Genomic DNA, 19,900 nt, shown 5'->3' with positions numbered 1-19,900 from the left:
AGATACAAAAATGAGGTAGTATGCTTGAAATACGAGAAACCAGTAGAAAATTAGAGAAATCACAAAGAAACTTACCGATGTTAGAGTCTCAGGATGTGAGGTCAAATTATCCCCATCGTGAAGTGGAATAAAGGCCCCAGGAGAATCGCTGCAAACTATGTCTTGAGTGGAATGTAATGGCGCACTACACTTTAGGATATTAAACTCTGTTGTATCCCTATGCGCAATACACAGATTGTAGGAATAAGGCAAAGTCCCCTGGCTGTAGTCGGGAGGAACAACGGGTCCAGATTTGACACAGAGACCAGGCTGAAAGCAGTCCCATGTGGTGGGACTGAAGGAGTGTCGCAGGCGCAAGGCAATGGCCAGAATCACCGCGAGCAGGAAAAGCACTGAAATCAAGGCCAAGGCCACCACCAGGTAAAATTGCAGCTCAGCTTGGGGGTCAGAGGATACAGGGCGGTCGCCGACGTCGGGCAGCACCTCTTGCAGGTTGTCTGCGAAGACCAGATGCAGCGTGACCGTGGCCGAACGGGGAGGCTGTCCACCATCACGAACAGCGACCAGCAGGCGCTGTCGGGGAGCGTCCCTGTCGCCCAAGGCACGCGCTGTGCGCACCTCGCCCGTGCGCAGCCCCAGGCTGAACAGCCCGGGCTCACTGGCCTGCAGCACGTGGTAGGACAGCCAGGCATTGTGTCCTGAGTCGGCGTCCACCGCCACCACCTTGGTGACCAGGTAGCCGGGCTCCGCGGCACGAGGCACCATATCGAAGAGCGCTGAGCCATCGGGCCCCAGCGCTGGGTACAGCACCCGCGGCGCGTTGTCGTTGCGGTCGTCGACCAACACGCGCAGGCTCACGTTGGCGCTGAGCGCGGGCGAGCCCTGGTCTCGGGCCTGCAGCGTCAGCTCGAAGGCGCGCAGCTGCTCGTGGTCGAAGGCGCGCTGCGCGAACACCACCCCGCTCTGCGCGCTAACCGACACATAGGACGACAGCATCCTGGGCTCCAGGTCACTGGCCACTATGGAATAAGAGATATGGCCATTGGGTCCCAGGTCCGGGTCTGAGGCGCTGACTTGAGCGATGGAGACTCCGGGAGGGTTGTTCTCGGCCACATGTACCACATAGGAGGCCTCGTTGAAAACTGGAGCGTTGTCGTTGACATCCGTGATGTGCAAGATGATGCTTATACTGGAAGAAAGGGGTGGCTTGCCCCTGTCAGTGGCGGTGATGGTGACGTTATACTCTGGGTTCTGCTCTCTATCCAGGGCTCCATCTGTCACTAGCTTGTAGTAATTATTAGAAGAAGAATAAACCTTGAATGGAACATCTCTTTCTATATTACACGTGACTTCTCCATTTCCTCCGAAATCCCGGTCCCGTGTTTTGAAGAGGGCAATAACCGTTCCTGGAGGGGAATTCTCCAAAATCTGATCAGAGAGAGAAGTGATGATTATTTCTGGGCTGTTGTCGTTCTCATCGAGGATTTCTATGATTACTTTACATTGGGTAGAGAGGCCACCTCCATCCTTTGCTTCTACTTCCATAGTGTATCTTTCCACATCTTCAAAATCCAATGACTGGTTATTCCGAATCATACCTGTTTTCTCATCCAATAAGAACATGTGCCTTGTGCTCTGGGCAGTGCTCCGGAAGTAATAGTTTATCTCTGCATTGACCCCCTCATCCTGGTCAGTGGCTGTCACCTGCAACACAGAGGACCCAGGGGGCAGATTTTCACTAAGACTAATTCTATATTCATCTTTGCTGAACACCGGGGGATTATCATTGGTGTCCCTGACAAAAATTTCTATGTGAGCGGTGGCACTTCGTGGCGGGTCCCCTCCATCCAAGGCAGTCAATATCAAACGATGAAATCTCTGTTCTTCCCGGTCTAGGAGTTTCTCCAGAGATAATTCTGGGTATTTTCCACCATCGGAATTTACTCTAACCATTAATGAAAAATAAGGGTTTGGGTTTATCTGATAATCTTTAATTGAATTTGTGTTTATATCGGGATCCGTGGCAGGGTCAAGGGATATTCGTGCACCCGTAGATACAGATTCAAAAATTTCTAAATGTATTTCCTCTTTATCGAATCGAGGGGCATGGTCATTAACATCCTCAATAACTACAACGATATGAAAAATGTTTAAAGGATTTTCCACCACAGCTTCCAGTTGCAGCTCACATCTTCTTCTCTCTTTGCATATCTGCTCACGATCTATTCGGTCCTTCACAAGTAAGTCCCCGCTCTCCGAGTCTACAAGGAAGTGCGGCTTCTCCGCGCTAACTCGCAGCTTCCGAGCCAACACATCCCGGACACTGAGCCCCAGATCCTTGGCGAGATTCCCCACCACCGAGCCCTTGGCCAGCTCCTCGGGAATCGAGTAGCGGATGGGCTCACAGAGCGCGGGGTAGAACAAAGGCAGCAGCAAGGGAAATAGTACCTGCCGCTGGCCGGCCCGGCGCCTCTGTGCGCAGCTCCCTCCCATCGTTCGCTCTAGTTCTCGCTGGGTCCCTGTCTTTCTGGAAAGCCTAAGGAACCGCGATCCACGGCGTCACTGGAAGAGCATTCGGCCTAGGACAGGCGGAGCCTCCAGTGTCGGGGCTGGGAATCCGTGTGTGCCGGGCAGGGTCTGCGCTGCCGGGAGCCCCCGTGTGAGCTTGTTTCCTTCTCTCTGCTGTGGGCTGCGCGGGCAATCCCAGGCTGGGGACTGAAGGACCCTGGGCGTCAGCGCTTGCTCTGCACTGGCCGACAGCGGCGCCCAGAGGCTCCGTGTGGGATCGCAGACTGGTTTTTCGTTTTGAATTCTTTATTTCCAAAATGTATATACTGCTCTTCGAAAATGCAGCTATATATTAGCTCCAAATTTTCATCTCATCATAGCGTTACAGTATATACTTCTATGTTTAGTGTTATAATGGAATTTATTATGGAAAATTTCAAACCTATACACCAGTAAGTAGTATTATAGAGTGAACCTTCACATACCCATCACCCAGCTTCAACAATAATCAACATAAGGCCAATCTTGTTTAATAAATACCTACACTCCTCCGTTATTTTGAAGCAAATTCAAGCTATATGATTTCAAGTAACGCTTCTTAAGACGAGACATTAAGTTCAAGAATTTATCTTTCAGCCTATTATGCTATATAATCTGTTGCCAATGCATAATGAGTTCTACCTAGTTTAAGAAAACTAAGATTCAGCATTTTCTATACTCTTCCCAGTCATCCATCCAGGTAACCTTGTGTTCTGGTTTTAAAGGCAAGTAACATTTTTGTGGTATAGAATAGTAGTTACCTACCAGGACATACAAAACTTCATTAATATCTGTGATGCTTTTCCCAGGTTAACACACATTTACGTACTTACAAATACTAAGTGTAAAGGTTAATCTTTAAAATAGCATCGTTAAAAAATGATTGCATGGTTAAAAATATGACCCTGAAGGATGCTTCATTTTTTTCTACTAGCTTAAGAAAAGAAAGAGTGTTTGAAATAATTAAAATGTCTGTATTTTGTAATAAATTTCTGGACATGTTAGCTCTTATTTTCTTATTAGTCACACAATAGAGGTTCAAGAAAGTAATTACAAAGACAAAAATAAAATAATTCTAAATTTCCACAGAAATGCCAGTAGTCATCAATATATCTATGGATCACCTGTTTAGAAAGAATTTTGAGTCAAATTCAAAGCTTATTTTCAAATAGTCTCCTGGAATGTCATTTATTACTTGAAACTTGACACTGTTTAAAATAACATTCAATAATATAGAACTATTTTCCTTATAGCTAAAAGCCAGTAAAATAGTCATATATTTATTCTCAGAATATCCCTAGCAGTTCCTGAGAAAATTTTCTTAAATTATATCCCACATCCAAGTTCATTTCAATTCTCAAAAGTTGGGGAATGGGGCCCACAAATAACATGTGGGTGAAAGAATAATTTTTAGTTCCTTGATTTTTCTTGTTTGTTTGTTTGGTTTTTGAGACAGGGTCTCATGCTGTTACTCTGGCTAGAGTAACGTGGCATCATCATAGCTCACTGCAACCTCAAACACCTGGACTGAAGCAACCCTTCTGCCTCAGCCTCCCTAGGAGCTGGGACTACAGGCACACACCAACGCACTTGACTAATTTTTTAAAAATTATTTTTAGTAGAGATGGGGTCTCACTATTGCCCATGCTGGTCTTGAACCCCTGGTCTCAAGTGATCTTCTGGCTTCAGCCTCCAAAAATGCTAGGATTATAGGCATGAGCCGCTGTGCCTGGCCTAGTTCCCTGTTTTGTCCTTTTACAGTGTCCAGTCTTAGAAACTTCTCTCGAGCAAGCATATACTACAGGAAAGAAGAATGTCAAACTATTTGTAATGTTTGGCATTACAGCATTAGGAAATTAAAAACTTTGAAGATATGAGAATAAAGGATGTCACCATTTTTACCATTAAAGGAATAAAAAATGCTTTACTAGGATTTGGAAATGGATAACTGAAGCTTGAATCTTCCTAGAAAAGATCTTTAAATACAAACAGACTCTACAAACATCTGAAAAACATCACCTCAAAGGAGTGTTCTCCTGTCATAGAAACAGAAGAGTAGTAGCAGTGAATCTAGGCTTTCAGATGTTTCTCTAAGAAGAATCCATTTACTTCCTTACCGATTTACCCTTATAAAAATAGTATCAGGTATAGAAATGGTTTTAGGTGTAAGAATTTTACAACATGGGCACTAGAGATAAATAGACAATAAACTTCAGGAATGGAAATCCCACCAGAAGAATTAGTAGTGAACCACTGCAACCAATCGAGCAACCCCACCCAAAGAGCTCGCATCAATGCAGGTTGAGAGCTGCCCCATGAAGAATGGTTTAATTTGACGCTGGCTTAATTATTAGAAGAAAGCAAAAACGTTATCAGCGATGTAACCAATAAATGCCTCCTTTAGATGTTGGAACAAAAATTAGGTGCAGTGAAAACTTATAAGGTGAGAAATATATTGATGTCGACTTATGCTACTTTAAGTACAAACACTCAAAGGGAAAACCAACTGCAATAAACTAAAGAAAAAAATAGAACTCACGGGAACCAAAGGAGTGTCTTCGACAGGAAACTTGGAATCAACTGAAACGCACGAAGGTTCATTTTTCTCACAGCTCTGCTGGCTGATGAGCGTGTCTGCGTAGTTTGGCTGGGGGAAGATCACGTGACTCTTCCGAGAGTCGGAGGTGAGAGCGACCTCTTGGGAATAGGTCTGTAGGAAAGCCTGCACCCCGTTCACACCCACAAAGTTCGTGGTGGGCACACCAGCCAACCCACCACTTGTAGCCTGCAGCAGACGAGAGGAGTGCCAGCGCTGCAGCCTGAGTGCCAGTAGCATGATGACGAAGGCCAGGAAGATGCAGGAGACCACGGCAACAGCCACAACAAGGTACAATGTGAGGTCTGAGGCCTCTGGATCCTCGGCGATCTCAAGACTGCCCAGGCCGGCCAGGATGTCTGGGATGCTGTCGGCCACAGCCACGGTGAGCGTGACGGTGGCTGAGAGAGGAGGCTGGCCATGGTCCTGGACAGCCACCACGAGACTCTGCTTGAGCGCATCTCTGTCCAGCAGGGCCCGCGCTGTGCGCACCTCCCCTGTGTGCAGCCCCACGGAGAAGAGCCCAGGCTCGCTGGCCTTGAGCAGGCGGTAGGACAGCCAGGCATTCTGGCCTGAGTCTCTGTCCACTGCCACCACCTTGGTCACTAAGTAGCCAGGTTCTGCAGAGCGGGGCGCCAGCTCCATGCCAGTGGAGCTGTCAGTGGGGAAAGCAGGGTACAGGATCTCCGGGATGTTGTCATTCTGGTCCAACACAAACAGTCTCAATGACACATTGCTGCTAAGTGGTGGGTTCCCACTATCACTTGCTCTCACCTGCATTTGCAGATCATGAAATTGCTCATAGTCGAAGGAGCGTAGTGAGTACAGCACGCCAGTGTCTGAGTTAATAGAGACGTAGGAGGAGAGAGGAGACCCTTGGATGGTGTCCTCTGCCAAGGTGTAAATAATCCTAGAGTTCTCATTGCTATCAGGGTCATGAGCAGTCACTGAGAAGATGGAGGTACCTTTGGGGTTGTTTTCAGGGAGGTAGACTGAGTAGGAGGCTTGAGAGAAGGCAGGTGGATTATCGTTTATGTCGGTCACCTGCAGGGTGATGTGAATTTCCGTGGACAGGGGTGGGGTTCCTCTGTCTGTTGCAGTCACTGTGATGTTATACTCGGAGGCTTTTTCTCGGTCAAGAACTCGAGCTGTTGACAATCTATAATAATCTTCTTCTAAATTTTCTAATTTAAAAGATAGATTCTCCTGGATAGAACAGACAACTTGACCATTCTTCCCAGAGTCTCGGTCATGAGCATTGAAAAGAACAATTACTGTGCCCTGAGGAGCATCTTCCCTCACTGGGCTAAAAAGAGAAGTAATGGTCACTTCTGGTCTATTGTCATTTACATCTTCCACCCTAATTAGTACTTTTGTCCGTCCTTTTAAGCCCCCACCATCTTCAGCTTGTATTTCCATTTCATAAAATGAACATTCTTCATAATCTAGACTTTTTGATGTTGATATTTCCCCAGTTTTCTCATTAAGCTGGAATAACAGAGATTGTTTTTCATTAACTTTCCGGAATTTATATGCCACTTTCCCATTGGCTCCCTCATCCGGGTCACTAGCTGTTACAGTGAGCAGCTGGGTGCCCGGGGGCACGTTCTCAAGGACTTCCACTCGGTAAATTGGTTGAACAAAAACCGGGGCATTATCATTTGTATCCAACACTGTGACATGGATGCGGACCGTGCTAGAGCGACGCGGGTCGCCACCATCAGAGGCGGTGAGGACCAGGTGGTGAGCAGCCTGTTCCTCTCGGTCCAGGGCGTGCTCCAGCACCAGCTCTGGGCTTATAGTTCCATCGTCTCCAGTTTGCACGTCCAGGGAGAAGTGGTGACTGGGGCTGAGCTGGTAGCTCTGTAGGGAATTCACTCCCACATCTGGGTCAACAGCTTCTGGGAGTGGATAACGTGCTCCAGGAACAGCGATTTCGTTAATTTTTACTTCCAGATCTTCGGCCTCAAATTTTGGGGTATTGTCATTGATATCAGTTACTTCTATTTCTATTCCATAAAATTTCACTCTGACTTCAATGAGGACTTTAAAGTTCACCAGACAACGCGGGCTCTGAGCACAGAGCTCCTCCCGATCTATCCTGTCCGCGGTGACCAAGCTGCCGCTTCGCGGGTTCAGAGAAAAAAACTGTGTCCTACCTCTGGAGACGATGCGGACTCCGCGTTCTGCCAGCTCCCAGGGTTCCAGCCCCAGATCCTTGGATATGTTGCCCACAGTATAGCCCTTTTCTGTCTCTTCAGGCACTGAGTAGCGGATCTGACTGGCCCCGGCCTCCCACATCGTCCCCAGGAGGGCGCAAAGCAGGACCAATCTTCTGAGGTGCTGGCATTTGGTTGGAGCTGCCATTGTTTCTTCGCTAAGGAATTTTCTCAGAATGCTGTCGATGCACGCTGCCTCATTATGTTCTTTTTTACCTTCTGCAAAGAATGGTGATCTTTTTCCTTAGGAGAAAGCTTGAATGCCCCAAGTTAAGAGGCTGAATTTTGCTGCAGCCTGGGAGTCGGCTTTGTGAATCTGCTGGGTTTTGCGTACTGCAGAACTGAAAATCCGGATGGAGCACTGTTTTTTTTTTTCTTAGAGCTAGTCAACAGCGGCGCTCAGAGTCCTAAGCCATTACTACATCCACTGAGATATGCAACATTTAATTATAGACGTTTGCTAAAGAAAACTATACTCTTCTAACTGTTATTCTAGATTTCTCTAATTGTTTCTTGAATCTACATTTCAAAAGCAATGACTATTTGTAGATATCTGTATTGTAAATAAAGTGGAATAATATTTTTATAAGTATATTAATAAATCACCAGACATTTTTGCTTAATATTAACTTAATTTGCTCTTACTCTTGGTAGAATTTTGCACTCTTTCTAGATATGTAAATTACTATGATTTCTTTTTTATGGTGCTTCAATTTTTTAATATGTCTTAACTAATATTTTCTGGAGTAATTTTGATGTGAAATCCTCTTTGGAAATATATTCTTTAAAAATTTTTTTATACCTATATTATATATCTATAAATGTACAATACACAATTGTATTGAAAGAATATATAAATAGATTATTCACTTTGAAAATATTTCATAGGGTTAATTTATTTTGGTGGTAAAATTCCTGGAGAAAGATTTAAGATTTTGTGTTATAAAAATATTTTTAATTAGGCAGTAGTTACGGATTTTTCCCACCTAATATTGATAAATTTTAACAGGTTTTAAGAATTCACATTTTTATAATTGCTTAAAGTTTTCTGCTATTTCAAAAAATGTTTAGTTTTCTATGTGAATACATAATCAATGCACATGCTATGTATTTGAAATATTCAAATGAAAATATAGTGAAAAGCAAGTTTCTATTTCAGTCTTCCATCAAGAAAGTATGCAATTTTAAAGTGGCCTTAGACCTCTTATTCTAAGGGTCATTTAAACTTATATAATAATTTGGGGGAAAGAACACTAAATATACAAGACATAATTACTACTACAAAGTTAAAAGTAAGTGGTATTGTAAGAAATCTCTCTCAGAAGTTTGTAAAGAAGCCATTTACTGAATCACTTGTTAAGAGAAACCAAGCAAAAGACTTATACTATATAATGACAACTTTTTATGTACACCAGACTAATAGTTTTTGCCTTAGAAATGGAAAAATTCAGGATTCTCCTTCTTTCCTATAAGGATGATGAGAAAACATCTACTCACTTGGGCTCCAAGTGATAAGACCAAACTAGTGTCTAATCCCCCCTTTTTTTCTTTAAAGACTACATGTCAGAATTCACAGCAAGAGAAATAGAGACAATAGCATTACCTTTTATTTTATTAAGATTTTCCTTCTGATAACTCTATAGAGGAAGAGGAGAATTTTGCATCCAAGAAAACCTGAAGGAACTTAGATAATGATTTGGACCTTCTGATGAGTTCAGTGAGCTTGCTCTGCTCTCTCTCTCTCTCTCTCTTATACACACAGCACAACTTTTTTTTTCCATATAATTTTGGGAGATTCAAAGAATTATAAATCTATTAGGTAGGAATAAAGAACTAGATATGAAGAATAAACACAAGAAAGGGATTGGAAACTACCAGCAAAATCAGTGAAGAAAGATACCTATTAGCAGGGGTTTTTTTTGCTTTAAAAGATTAATTAAATGATCACCTACTTTAAATTTAGTGTTTATTTACATATAATAAAATTTAAATATATGTTAGAGACATATATGTAAAGATGAGACAGGCAATGGGTAAATTTCATTAGCTTTGAAAAAGAGACAAAGAATTTGTCAAATCCTTTTGCTATACTATGAAGCTTAAAAGCAAATTCTCACTACTTTGTAAATCCATAAAGCGACCTCTATTTTATGTCACATAACCACTCACAATTCACTGCTGCCCTTAATGGGAGTACAGCCTTCTGGCCTCCCTAACTTCCCTAAGACAACTCACTAGACCTGGAGATGTACTTTACTTTCATGAAAATATGAAAAATTGGTTAGATAATGAAGGAGTAGACACTTAAATGGAACTCACCAACTCAGGATGGGAAGTCGGCTCACTGGAATTACAAAGTGGAAACAAGGCCCCGGATGGATCACCACAAAGTACGTCTTGTCCTGAACTCAGTTGCTCGCTACATTTTAGGAAATTAAACTCCGTGGTTCCCGTGTGTGCCACGCATAGATTGTAGGAATAAGGCAAAGTCCCCTCGCTGTAGTTGGGGGGAAGCATGGGTCCAGACTTGACACAATGACCAGGCTGAAAGCAGCTCCAGACGGCTGTGCTGGAGGAGCGTCGTCGCAGGCGCAGGGCGATGGCCAGAATCACCGCGAGGAGGAAAAGCACTGAGATCAAGGCCAAGGCCACCACCAGGTAAAACTGCAGCTCAGCCTGGGGATCAGAGGTCGCTGGGCGGTCGGTGAGATCTGGCAGCGCCTCCTGTAAGCTGTCGGCGAAGACCAGATGCAGCGTGGCAGTGGCAGACAGAGGCGGCTTTCCACCGTCACGCACAGCGACCAGCAGGCGCTGTCGGGCAGCGTCCCTGTCGCCTAAGGCACGCGCTGTGCGCACCTCGCCCGTGCGCAGCCCCAGGCTGAACAGCCCGGGCTCACTGGCCTGCAGCACGTGGTAGGACAGCCAGGCATTGTGTCCTGAGTCGGCGTCCACCGCCACCACCTTGGTAACCAGGTAGCCGGGCTCTGCGGCACGAGGCACCATATCGAAGAGCGCCGAGCCGTCGGGCTCCAGCGCGGGGTACAGCACCCGCGGTGCGTTGTCGTTGCGGTCGCCCACCAGCACGCGCAGGCTCACGTTGGCGCTGAGCGCGGGCGAGCCCTGGTCTCGGGCCTGCAGCGTCAGCTCGAAGGCGCGCAGCTGCTCGTGGTCGAAGGCGCGCTGCGCGAACACCACCCCGCTCTGCGCGCTAACCGACACATAGGACGACAGCATCCTGGGCTCCAGGTCACTGGCCACGATGGAATAAGAGATATGGCCATTGGGTCCTAGGTCCGGGTCTGAGGCGCTGACTTGAGCGATGGAGACTCCAGGAGGGTTGTTTTCGGCCACTTCGACCAAGTAAGAATCCTGGTAGAAAATTGGAGCGTTGTCGTTGACGTCGCCAATATGTAGGATGACGCTTGAGCTGGAGGAGAGGGGCGGCTTGCCCTTGTCGGTGGCTATAATGGTGACATTGTACTCCGGGTTCTGCTCCCGGTCCAGGGTCCCGTCTGTTAGCAACTTATATGAATTTTTGGACGAAGAGATGATCTTAAAAGGGACTTCACCTTCTAATCGACAATTAACCTCCCCGTTTTCCCCGGAATCTTGGTCATGTATTTTGATCAAAGCAATTAGCGTTCCAGGCACTGCGTTTTCCAGAATCATTTCAAGTAGAGAATGAAAAGTAACTTTGGGGCTATTGTCATTTTCATCTTGAATATTAATTTCAACTGTACATTGTGCAACCAGTCCTCCACCATCCCTCCCTTCCACCACTATAGAATACTCCTTGATTTCTTCAAAATCCAGTGACCTCTGAGTTCTAATTTCCCCACTCTTTGAATTCAGACTGAAGAGTTGCCCGTTTCTGAAGAAAGAATAAGTAATTTCCGAGTTGACGCCCTCGTCCTGGTCGGTGGCTGACACCTGCAGCACAGAGGTGCCTGGGGGCACGTTTTCCGGAAGGCTGACTCTGTACACGTCCTGGCTGAACACAGGGGGATTATCATTGGCATCAGTGACCTGGATTCGGAGCTCAGTGGTGCCGCTTAGGGGTGGATCTCCGCCGTCCAAAGCAGTCAGGATTAAACGATGGTAACTCTGTTGTTCCCGGTCTAAGGTTTTCTCCAATGCCAGCTCCGGGTATTTACTGCCATCTTGTTTCTCTTTATTTATCAGTGAGAAAATAGGGTTAAAAGAGAGTTCATACTTCTGTAGAGAGTTTAAGCCAATATCTCCATCTTCCGCTACTTCTAATATAAATCGCGTGCCTGGCTGTGCAGACTCAATGATTTGCAGCTCAAAGGAATTTTGCGTGAATTTTGGCGTGTGGTCATTAATGTCCTCGATCTCCACATTCACGTGATAAAAGTTCAATGGGTTGTCAGCAACAACCTCAAATTCCAGAGCACACGCTGGATTCTTCCCGCACATCTGCTCCCTGTCTAGCCGGCTGCTCACAAGCAACTCCCCGCTGTCTGCGCTCACGGTGAAGTAAGGCTTCTCCGAACTGACGCGCAGTTTTCGAGTCGGGAACTCCAGCACACTGAACCCCAGGTCCTTGGCGAGGTTCCCCACTACCGAGCCCTTGGGCATTTCCTCGGGAATCCTGTAGCGGATCTGCTCAGACAGCGCCGGGCAGAACAAGGGCAGCAGGAAGGGAAAGAGCACTGGCCGCCTGTCGGCGCGGCCCCGCTCCGCAGCGCCGCTCCCCATCCCGCTTGCTCACCAGCCTGCAGACGCCGGGGTGTAGATAACCTCTGTACTGCAGATGTCCAGAGCTCCGAGCGGACTTTAGTTCCAGTTCCAGTTCCGGAAAAGTGTCTTCTATTCCCCAGCAGGAAGCGGTGTAAAAGCTACCGCTGGAGAGTCAGATGGGGCAGCCCTGGAAAGCGCTGCGGCTGCGCGAGGAGATGGCGAACGCCAAGTTCTCCACTTTGGCCAACAGCGGCGCCCAGAGTCCGAGCTGGGAAACTGCAGCCTCTGCTGCTGCAGTTTTTTGTTTTGTTTTAGTTTTGTATTTATTTGTTGCCATTTTTTAAATTTCAGAATATTATAGGGGTACAAACGTTTTGTTACATAAATTGCTTTTGTACTGTTTGAGTCAAAATTATAAATGTGCCCATCATCCAGATAGTGTGCATTGTACCGGTTAGGTATGAATTTACCCATCTCCTCCTCCTCCTCCTCCTCCCACCTGCTTGATTTCTGATGAATGTCATTTCCATATGTGCACGTGAGTGTTGATCGATTAGCTCCAATTTAATGGTGAGTACATGTGGTGTTTATTTTTCCGTTCTTGTGATACTTCACTTAGAAGAATGGTCTCCAGTTCCATCCAGGTTAATACAAGAGTTATTAGTTCACCATTTTTTATTGCTGAGTAGTACTCCATGGTATACATATACCACATTTTATTAATCCACTCATGTACTGATGGGCACTTGGGTTGCTTCCACATCTTTGCAATTGTGAATTGTGCTGCTATAAACATTCTAGTGCAAGTGTCTTTTTTTTTTTTCCAGTTTAAGCAGTACAGTAATTATAATTGTGAGCCTGAGCAGGCCATGTTTTTACATGTTCATATATTTAATAACAAAGTATAAAGCCCACTTTAAGGTACCTTTCTCTTGTTTCCAAATTGTTAGAAATTATCACATTGAGTTTTTATACAAAGCTATTTATATTGTCTCATTCTTTTCACCATTCTGCAAACATACCTTGAACTCTTAGGTAGAGCTAAGTATTGCACTTGTCAGTGGCATTATAATGATGAATAAGACACACATCTTGCCCTCAGAGATTTCATAGTCTACTATTTCACAAATTCATCTCTCTTTATCAGCTATATGTTGAAACAATTTTTATCCTTCTTTCATTGATTCCTATGATTCCCCTCAATTTTTATACATAACTAAAGCTGTTTCATATTACATATATTAGGGAATATTAATACTGTGAAAACTATTTTATAAATTTGTGCAATTTGGTGCCAATCTCCAAACATCTCTTCCTGATAATATCAGCACTCTTTATAAAAATAATTTGTCTTTACTCTTATCACTACTTTAAGAAGTATTCCTTGACGTATACTGCCTATATGATGTAGCCAAAAGATGATATGCCCTACTAAGTTCCTCTTCTTCATATCTTTAAATTACTCAGCTTATGTCATACATTTTAAAGTGCATAAATTCATTCTTAAAAGTCACTGAGGAAATTTTTATGCATTCTGCAGTATAAGGTCACATAGGGATATTCTAGTAGATTGCAATACTTCCTTATGTTCCTACATTATAATAAAGTGATGAATTTGGAATTAGAGGCATTAAGCTCACAGTAAGTTTATTTACATAAATTTACTGAATATAGTGACACTGGTCTAACCCTTTTTACTCCATTTGTTAAATTAAGAAAAAAACTAATTAGCCAACATTTTTAGGAAGAGTTTGGATTTTCTTTCCTACCAGGGCAAGGTTCCTCATAGTTTTTAAAATTGCAAAGTGTCAATAATATAGTTGTCCCCTCAAATGACTGTGCAACCAAATGCTATAAAAAGTATGAAGTTAACTCCCACTGAACTGTATAGGCAACATACAATGAATGGAACACTACACGATCCTTAGCAAATATTGTTTTCACTAATAACAAAAGTTTTATTGTGTCTCCCACTTTCAACCTTATCAGAATCAAATCAGGGATTAGCTTTTTACAAATGCTACCAGAAGGAATACACAAAATGTGTAGTCTACACTGAATGCTTTTTTTTTTTTTTTAAGAGATGGGGTCTCATTCTGTCACCCAGGTTGGAGTGTAATGGTATGATCATAGCTCACTGCAGCCTGGAATTCCTGGGCTCAAGCAATCCTCTCACTTCAGTCTCCCAAGTAGCTGGGACTACAGACATGCACCACCTCACCTGGATAATTCTTTTTTATTTTTTAAAGGCTATGTTGCCAAAGCTCATCTTGAACTCCTGGCCTCAAGCAATCCTCCTGCCTCAGCCTCGCTAGTAGCTGAGACTACACCTGGGTGGCACTGTGCTCAGTCCTAGACTGAATCATTTTTAATTGAATAGATCAGCTTGTTTAGAATTAGTGTACTTGAAATTTTTGTTCTTAAAATCAACATACTCAAGTTCACTCACCATTTCACATGGATGCACAACTGAAACAGCTCATTCAAACTCTCTTAAAAATATGTTCTTTTGTACTCTACCAAATCACTTTCAACAGTTTGAAATGACATTTTATTTCATATCTGATTTTGTTGCTTTTGTTTCTTGTTTGGGTGGGGCGCAAATGGCTATTCTAGCCTTTAGATTTCATGTCTCCATTGGTATTGGGCCCAGGTGACCATTGACATATACATTTAACATTTAGGAACCAGTCTCACCTCCCACCAAGATCCACCCTTTAAAATTTGATTATATTTTGAAAGATGGTAAGAAGCAGTAAAGCTGTAAAGGATACTGATACAGAAGGGCTCAGAAAAGAAGTTTAAATTCAAGAAATCTTCAAGAGCCTAGTTATAGGATCAAACCCTAAACATAATCCCAAATTCTGAGTTGTATTTTACTTCTACTAAGCTGGTATAAGCATTTAGAAGTCTCAATGATTTTTCTGCAGTTCTAATTTAGGATATATATACACATATACAATAGCAAAATTACCATGATGGGTGAGTAGGTACTTCTTAAGTGAATGAATGATAACAGAAATACAATAGTGGGAGGCTTAAAAATCTTGTTCAAGCCTTTCAAAAGCAAATGAACAACCTATGACTATTATACTTCAGTTTTATAGTAACACCACTAAAATAAACCCAAACATCTTAAAAATTATTTTTAACTACCTTCACAATAAGTTTTCAAAACATATAAGTCAAATTTATATCAAATAAAATTCCTCTGCAAAATAAAAGTAAACAAAGAACTGAACTCACCTGAGCATGAGCACCTTCATCAATACATTCATGAAAATCTATGGATGTTAACAAAGAATCATTTTTCTCACAGCTTTCCTGGCTGATGAGTGTGTCGGCATAGTTGGGCTGAGGAAAGATTAGGTGGCTCTTTCTCGAGCCTGCAGTAAGGGAGACCTCATGGGAATAGGTCTGCAGGAAAGCCTGTACCTCATCAACACCCACAAAGTGTGAGGCTGGCATGCCCACCAACCTACTATCTCCAGAAGCCTGGAGCAAGTGTGACTTGTGCCAGCGTGCCAGCCTGAGCCCCAGGAGCACAAGAACAAAGGCAAGGAAGACACAGGAGACTGCTGCCACTGCCACCACCAGGTACAGTGTGAGGTCTGAGTCCTCTGGGTTGGCTGAAGGCTTGAGACTGCCCAGATCCGCCAGGACTTCAGGAATACTGTCAGCCACAGCGACGGTGAGAGTGACGGTGGCTGAGAGAGGGGGCTGGCCGTGGTCCTGGACTGCCACCAAGAGGCTGTGCTTGAGCATGTCTCTGTCCAGCAGGGCCCGCGCTGTGCGCACCTCACCCGTGTGCAGCCCCACTGCGAAGAGCCCAGGCTCGCTGGCCTTAAGCAGGCGGTAGGACAGCCAGGCATTCTGGCCTGAGTCTCTGTCCACAGCCACCACCTTGGTCACCAGGTAGCCGGGCTCTGCAGAGCGGGGTGCCAGCTCCATGCCAGTGGAACCATCTGTGGGTAGGGCAGGATACAGGATCTCTGGAGTGTTATCGTTCTGGTCCAGCACGAACAGGCTCAGTGACACATTGCTGCTGAGTGGAGGGTTTCCGCTGTCGCTGGCGATCACCAGTAACTGCAAGTCTCGCATCTGTTCATAGTCGAAAGATTGCAGTGCATACAACACACCGGTGTCAGAGTTGATGGAGACATACAAGGATAGGGACGCCCCCTGGCGGGTGTCCTCAATTACAGAGTAAGTGACCTGTGCGTTGTCCTGGCTGTCTGGGTCGTGTGCAGTCAATGAGAAGATGGAGGCGCCTCTCAGGTTGTTCTCTGGGATATAGGCTGAGTAGGAGGCCCGAGGGAAAGTAGGCGGGTTGTCGTTAATGTCTGCCACATGCAGGGCAATATGAGTTTCAGTGGACAGAGGCGGGGTTCCTAGATCTGATGCCATCACTGTGATATTGTATGTAGAGACTTTCTCTCGGTCCAAATATTTCCAAGTCACTAACCTATAATAATTATCTATTGACTTTTCTAGTTTAAAAGGTAAATTATCACGTGTGTAACAGACAACTTGACCATTCTTCCCAGAGTCTCGGTCATGCACACTCAAGAAGGCAATTACTGTTCCAGGAAGAGAATTTTCCAACACTGGGCTAAACAAAGATGTAATGATCACTTCTGGTCTATTGTCATTTACATCTTCCACTAAAATGAGCACTTTGGTCCTCCCCAGAAGTGCCCCCACATCTTCAGCTTGTATTTCCATTTCATAAAATGAACATTCTTCATAATCTAGACTTTTTGATGTTGATATTTCCCCAGTTTTTTCATTAAGCTGGAATAATAGAGTTTGTTTTTCATTAATTTTCCGGAATTTATATGCCACTTTCCCATTGGCTCCCTCATCCGGGTCACTAGCTGTTACAGTGAGCAGCTGGGTGCCCGGGGGCACATTCTCAAGGACTTCCACTCGGTAAATTGGTTGAGCAAAAACCGGGGCATTATCATTTGTATCCAACACTGTGACATGGATGCGCACCGTGCTAGAGCGACGCGGGTCGCCACCATCGGAGGCGGTGAGGACCAGGTGGTGAGCAGCCTGTTCCTCTCGGTCCAGGGCGTGCTCCAGCACCAGCTCTGGGCTTATAGTTCCATCGTCTCCAGTTTGCACGTCCAGGGAGAAGTGGTGACTGGGGCTGAGCTGGTAGCTCTGTAGGGAATTCACTCCCACATCTGGGTCAACAGCTTCTGGGAGTGGATAACGTGCTCCAGGAACAGCGATTTCGTTAATTTTTACTTCCAGATCTTCGACCTGGAATTTCGGGTTATTATCATTAATATCAGTGATTTCTATTTCTATCCCAAAGAGTTTTCCTCTATCCTCAACTAGGATGTTAATATTTATCAGACACGGGACGCTCCGAGCGCAAAGCTCCTCCCGATCTATCCTGTCTGCGGTGATCAAGCTGCCACTTCTCGGATTTAGAACAAAGAGCTGTGTCCTACCTCTGGAGACGATGCGGACTCCATGCTTCGCCAGCTCCCCGGGTTCCAGTCCCAGGTCCTTGGAGATATTACCCACGAAGAAGCCTTTGTCTGTCTCTTCAGACACAGAGTAGCGAATCTGTCCTGTCCCGATATCCCACAGCGTCCCCAGCACCGCGCACAGCAGGATCAGCTCTCTGCGTCCTCGGTGATTCTTTGGAGCGGCCATTATTTCACTACAGAATTCTTTCAGAATCTTCACTGTGCGTACGTGTCCTGTTTAGTTTTTTGCCGCAGCTATGGAGATCATAATCTTACGGAAAGCTGGTGTGGGCCAAAACAGGGACGGAATTTCGCTGCAGCCCAGCAGTTGGTTTGTGGGATCTGCTGGTCTTTGCGAGGTGTAAGCCCAGAGTATTGGATGGCATTGCGACTGCATTTCTCTCCCAGTAGGTAAACAGCGGCGCTTAGAGTCCGAAGCAGTTATTGCACTTAGATATAGATCACTTCATATGTAATACTGTTAGATCACCGAAAAAAAAAAAATACTGCTTGCTTTCTATTACTTTGTTTTGAATTTATTTAATTTTTCTCTAAATACACACTTTTAAAAGAAGTTACCACGGAGTGTGGGATGAAATAGGGTGGTGTTATCAAGTATTAAATATTATTAAATGATCAGATTGTTGGGTTAGCATCATATTAAATTAGATTTCTGGAATATATTTGCTCTTTAAAAAATATGATAATTTTATTTCCCATTGTGCTTTAAGCTTTCTTGTAAATGTCTTCAATGTATATTAACAAATAAGAACTTCAGTTGTCACTAGAAATGAATTTTAAGAGTATAAAATAGGCCTATTGGAGATGATTTATTCAGAAGTTGTGTCATTTGTTTTAAAGTAATTAATCACTATAGAAGCTTTCTATAGAGTTGTTGCTTTTTAATCTTCTTTCTAAATGCCTTTTATCACACATTGATATTTTCAAGTATAATGAAATTTTAATAGGATATATGTTTTACAATTGCAGTTTTATGAGAAATTATATTGTTTTGCTATTTATTCAAATTATTTATATTTTTCTATTTGAATAGTAAGTACTTGAAAGGTACGAATGAATATACCACAGAAAGTATCTCTATCCCAACCCCTTCCACCAGAGATTACATTTTAAAGCAGACTTAACTTTTTAAGGTAGATATATATTCTAAAATTAATTTTTACCGACATTAATACTTTGATCTAAAGAAGCACAAAATATAAGGAACACATAATGATCACAAGAAGTCAAACAAGTGCTACTGCAAAAAAATGTCTCTTTCCTTCAGCAGTTTGTAAAATGGCCATTAACTGAAGCAGTTGCTTAGGAATACCTAGCAAAAGGCTCATACAATGTAGTATGGTCATTTGTATATACTGTGTATGCACATCAGATTGTTGGTTTTGTCTAAAAATTTGAAAAATTCAAGACTATATCTCTCTCCTAGACACAGAATGATTAGAAGACTACTAGTTATATTAGCTTAGGGTTGCAAAGAAGACAGTTAAAAATTATATATTTGCAGTACGGGTGAGAGAAGCAACAGAGCCAAAGAAGTTTATCCTTTCTTTGTTGGAGGGGCCTATTGAATGAGCTTCAGTACACATTAACTCTGAAAAACCTATGCTGCAAGTAAAGAGAACCTGCTTCTGATCTGATGAACACAATGGACCTTTTGCTAAGCAAAATGATCACACATACATCCCAATACATTGCATAAAATTACAAGGGGTCCATGGATATAAAAATCTAGTTGAAGAGACCTTATTCTAGGAGATTTTGAAACAAAAGAGAAGTAAATACCAGAAACAAAATAGATTAGTATGGAAACCATGCCAATTAAATTAGCAAAGGAGGCTAGGCATGATGGCTCACACCTGTAATCCTAGCATTTTGGGAGGGCAAGGTCGGAGGATCCTTTGAGGCCAGGAGTTTGAGACCAGCCTGAGCAACATAGCAAGACCCCATCTCTACAAAAAACTAAAAAATTTAGCTGGGCACGGTGGCATGAGCCTATAGTCCGAGCTGCTCAGGAGGCTGAGGCAGGAGGATCACTTGAGCACAAGAGTTTGAGGTTGCAGTGAGCTGTGATAGCACCACTTCACTCCAACCTGGGTGACACAGCAAGAACCTCTCTCAAAAAAACAAAAAAAATAGTGAAGAAAAATATCTAACTTTATCTTAAATTCCTTTGCCTTAAAGGTTTATTTAAATGATTATTTTTATATTTATAGCATGTCCAAACTGAAACAAATATGTATTATATATTAGGCAACAGAAAGAAAAATATATGGAAAAATCTCATTACCTTTTTAGGAGACAGCCAATAACATTGTCTAAGGTTTTCATTT

General features: G+C 43.7%; 1 protein-coding gene across 9 annotated transcripts in view; it reads right to left on the bottom strand.

Annotated features, from left to right (window-relative positions):
- LOC138392916 (protocadherin gamma-C4) overlaps positions 1 to 19,900 on the bottom strand; it is a 141,357-nt gene that overhangs the window by 72,925 nt on the left and 48,532 nt on the right. The window contains exon 1 of one of the 9 annotated variants that reach the window (XM_069483779.1): positions 15,310 to 17,912. The exons of 5 other annotated variants lie outside the window; for them this stretch is intronic. In XM_069483779.1, the coding sequence (XP_069339880.1) occupies positions 15,310 to 17,736 (2,427 nt within the window). In that variant the 5' untranslated portion in view covers positions 17,737 to 17,912. Of the gene's footprint in view, positions 1 to 75; positions 2,682 to 5,086; positions 7,706 to 9,681; positions 12,250 to 15,309; positions 17,913 to 19,900 lie in introns of those variants that run through there. 3 more of the 9 variants (XM_069483788.1, XM_069483782.1, XM_069483785.1) reach the window with 3 other exon arrangements.

Source organism: Eulemur rufifrons, chromosome 10, assembly GCF_041146395.1.
Source record: "Eulemur rufifrons isolate Redbay chromosome 10, OSU_ERuf_1, whole genome shotgun sequence".
In the NCBI taxonomy this organism is placed as follows: domain Eukaryota; kingdom Metazoa; phylum Chordata; class Mammalia; order Primates; family Lemuridae; genus Eulemur; species Eulemur rufifrons.
This window is presented reverse-complemented; position numbering and strand designations above follow the sequence as displayed.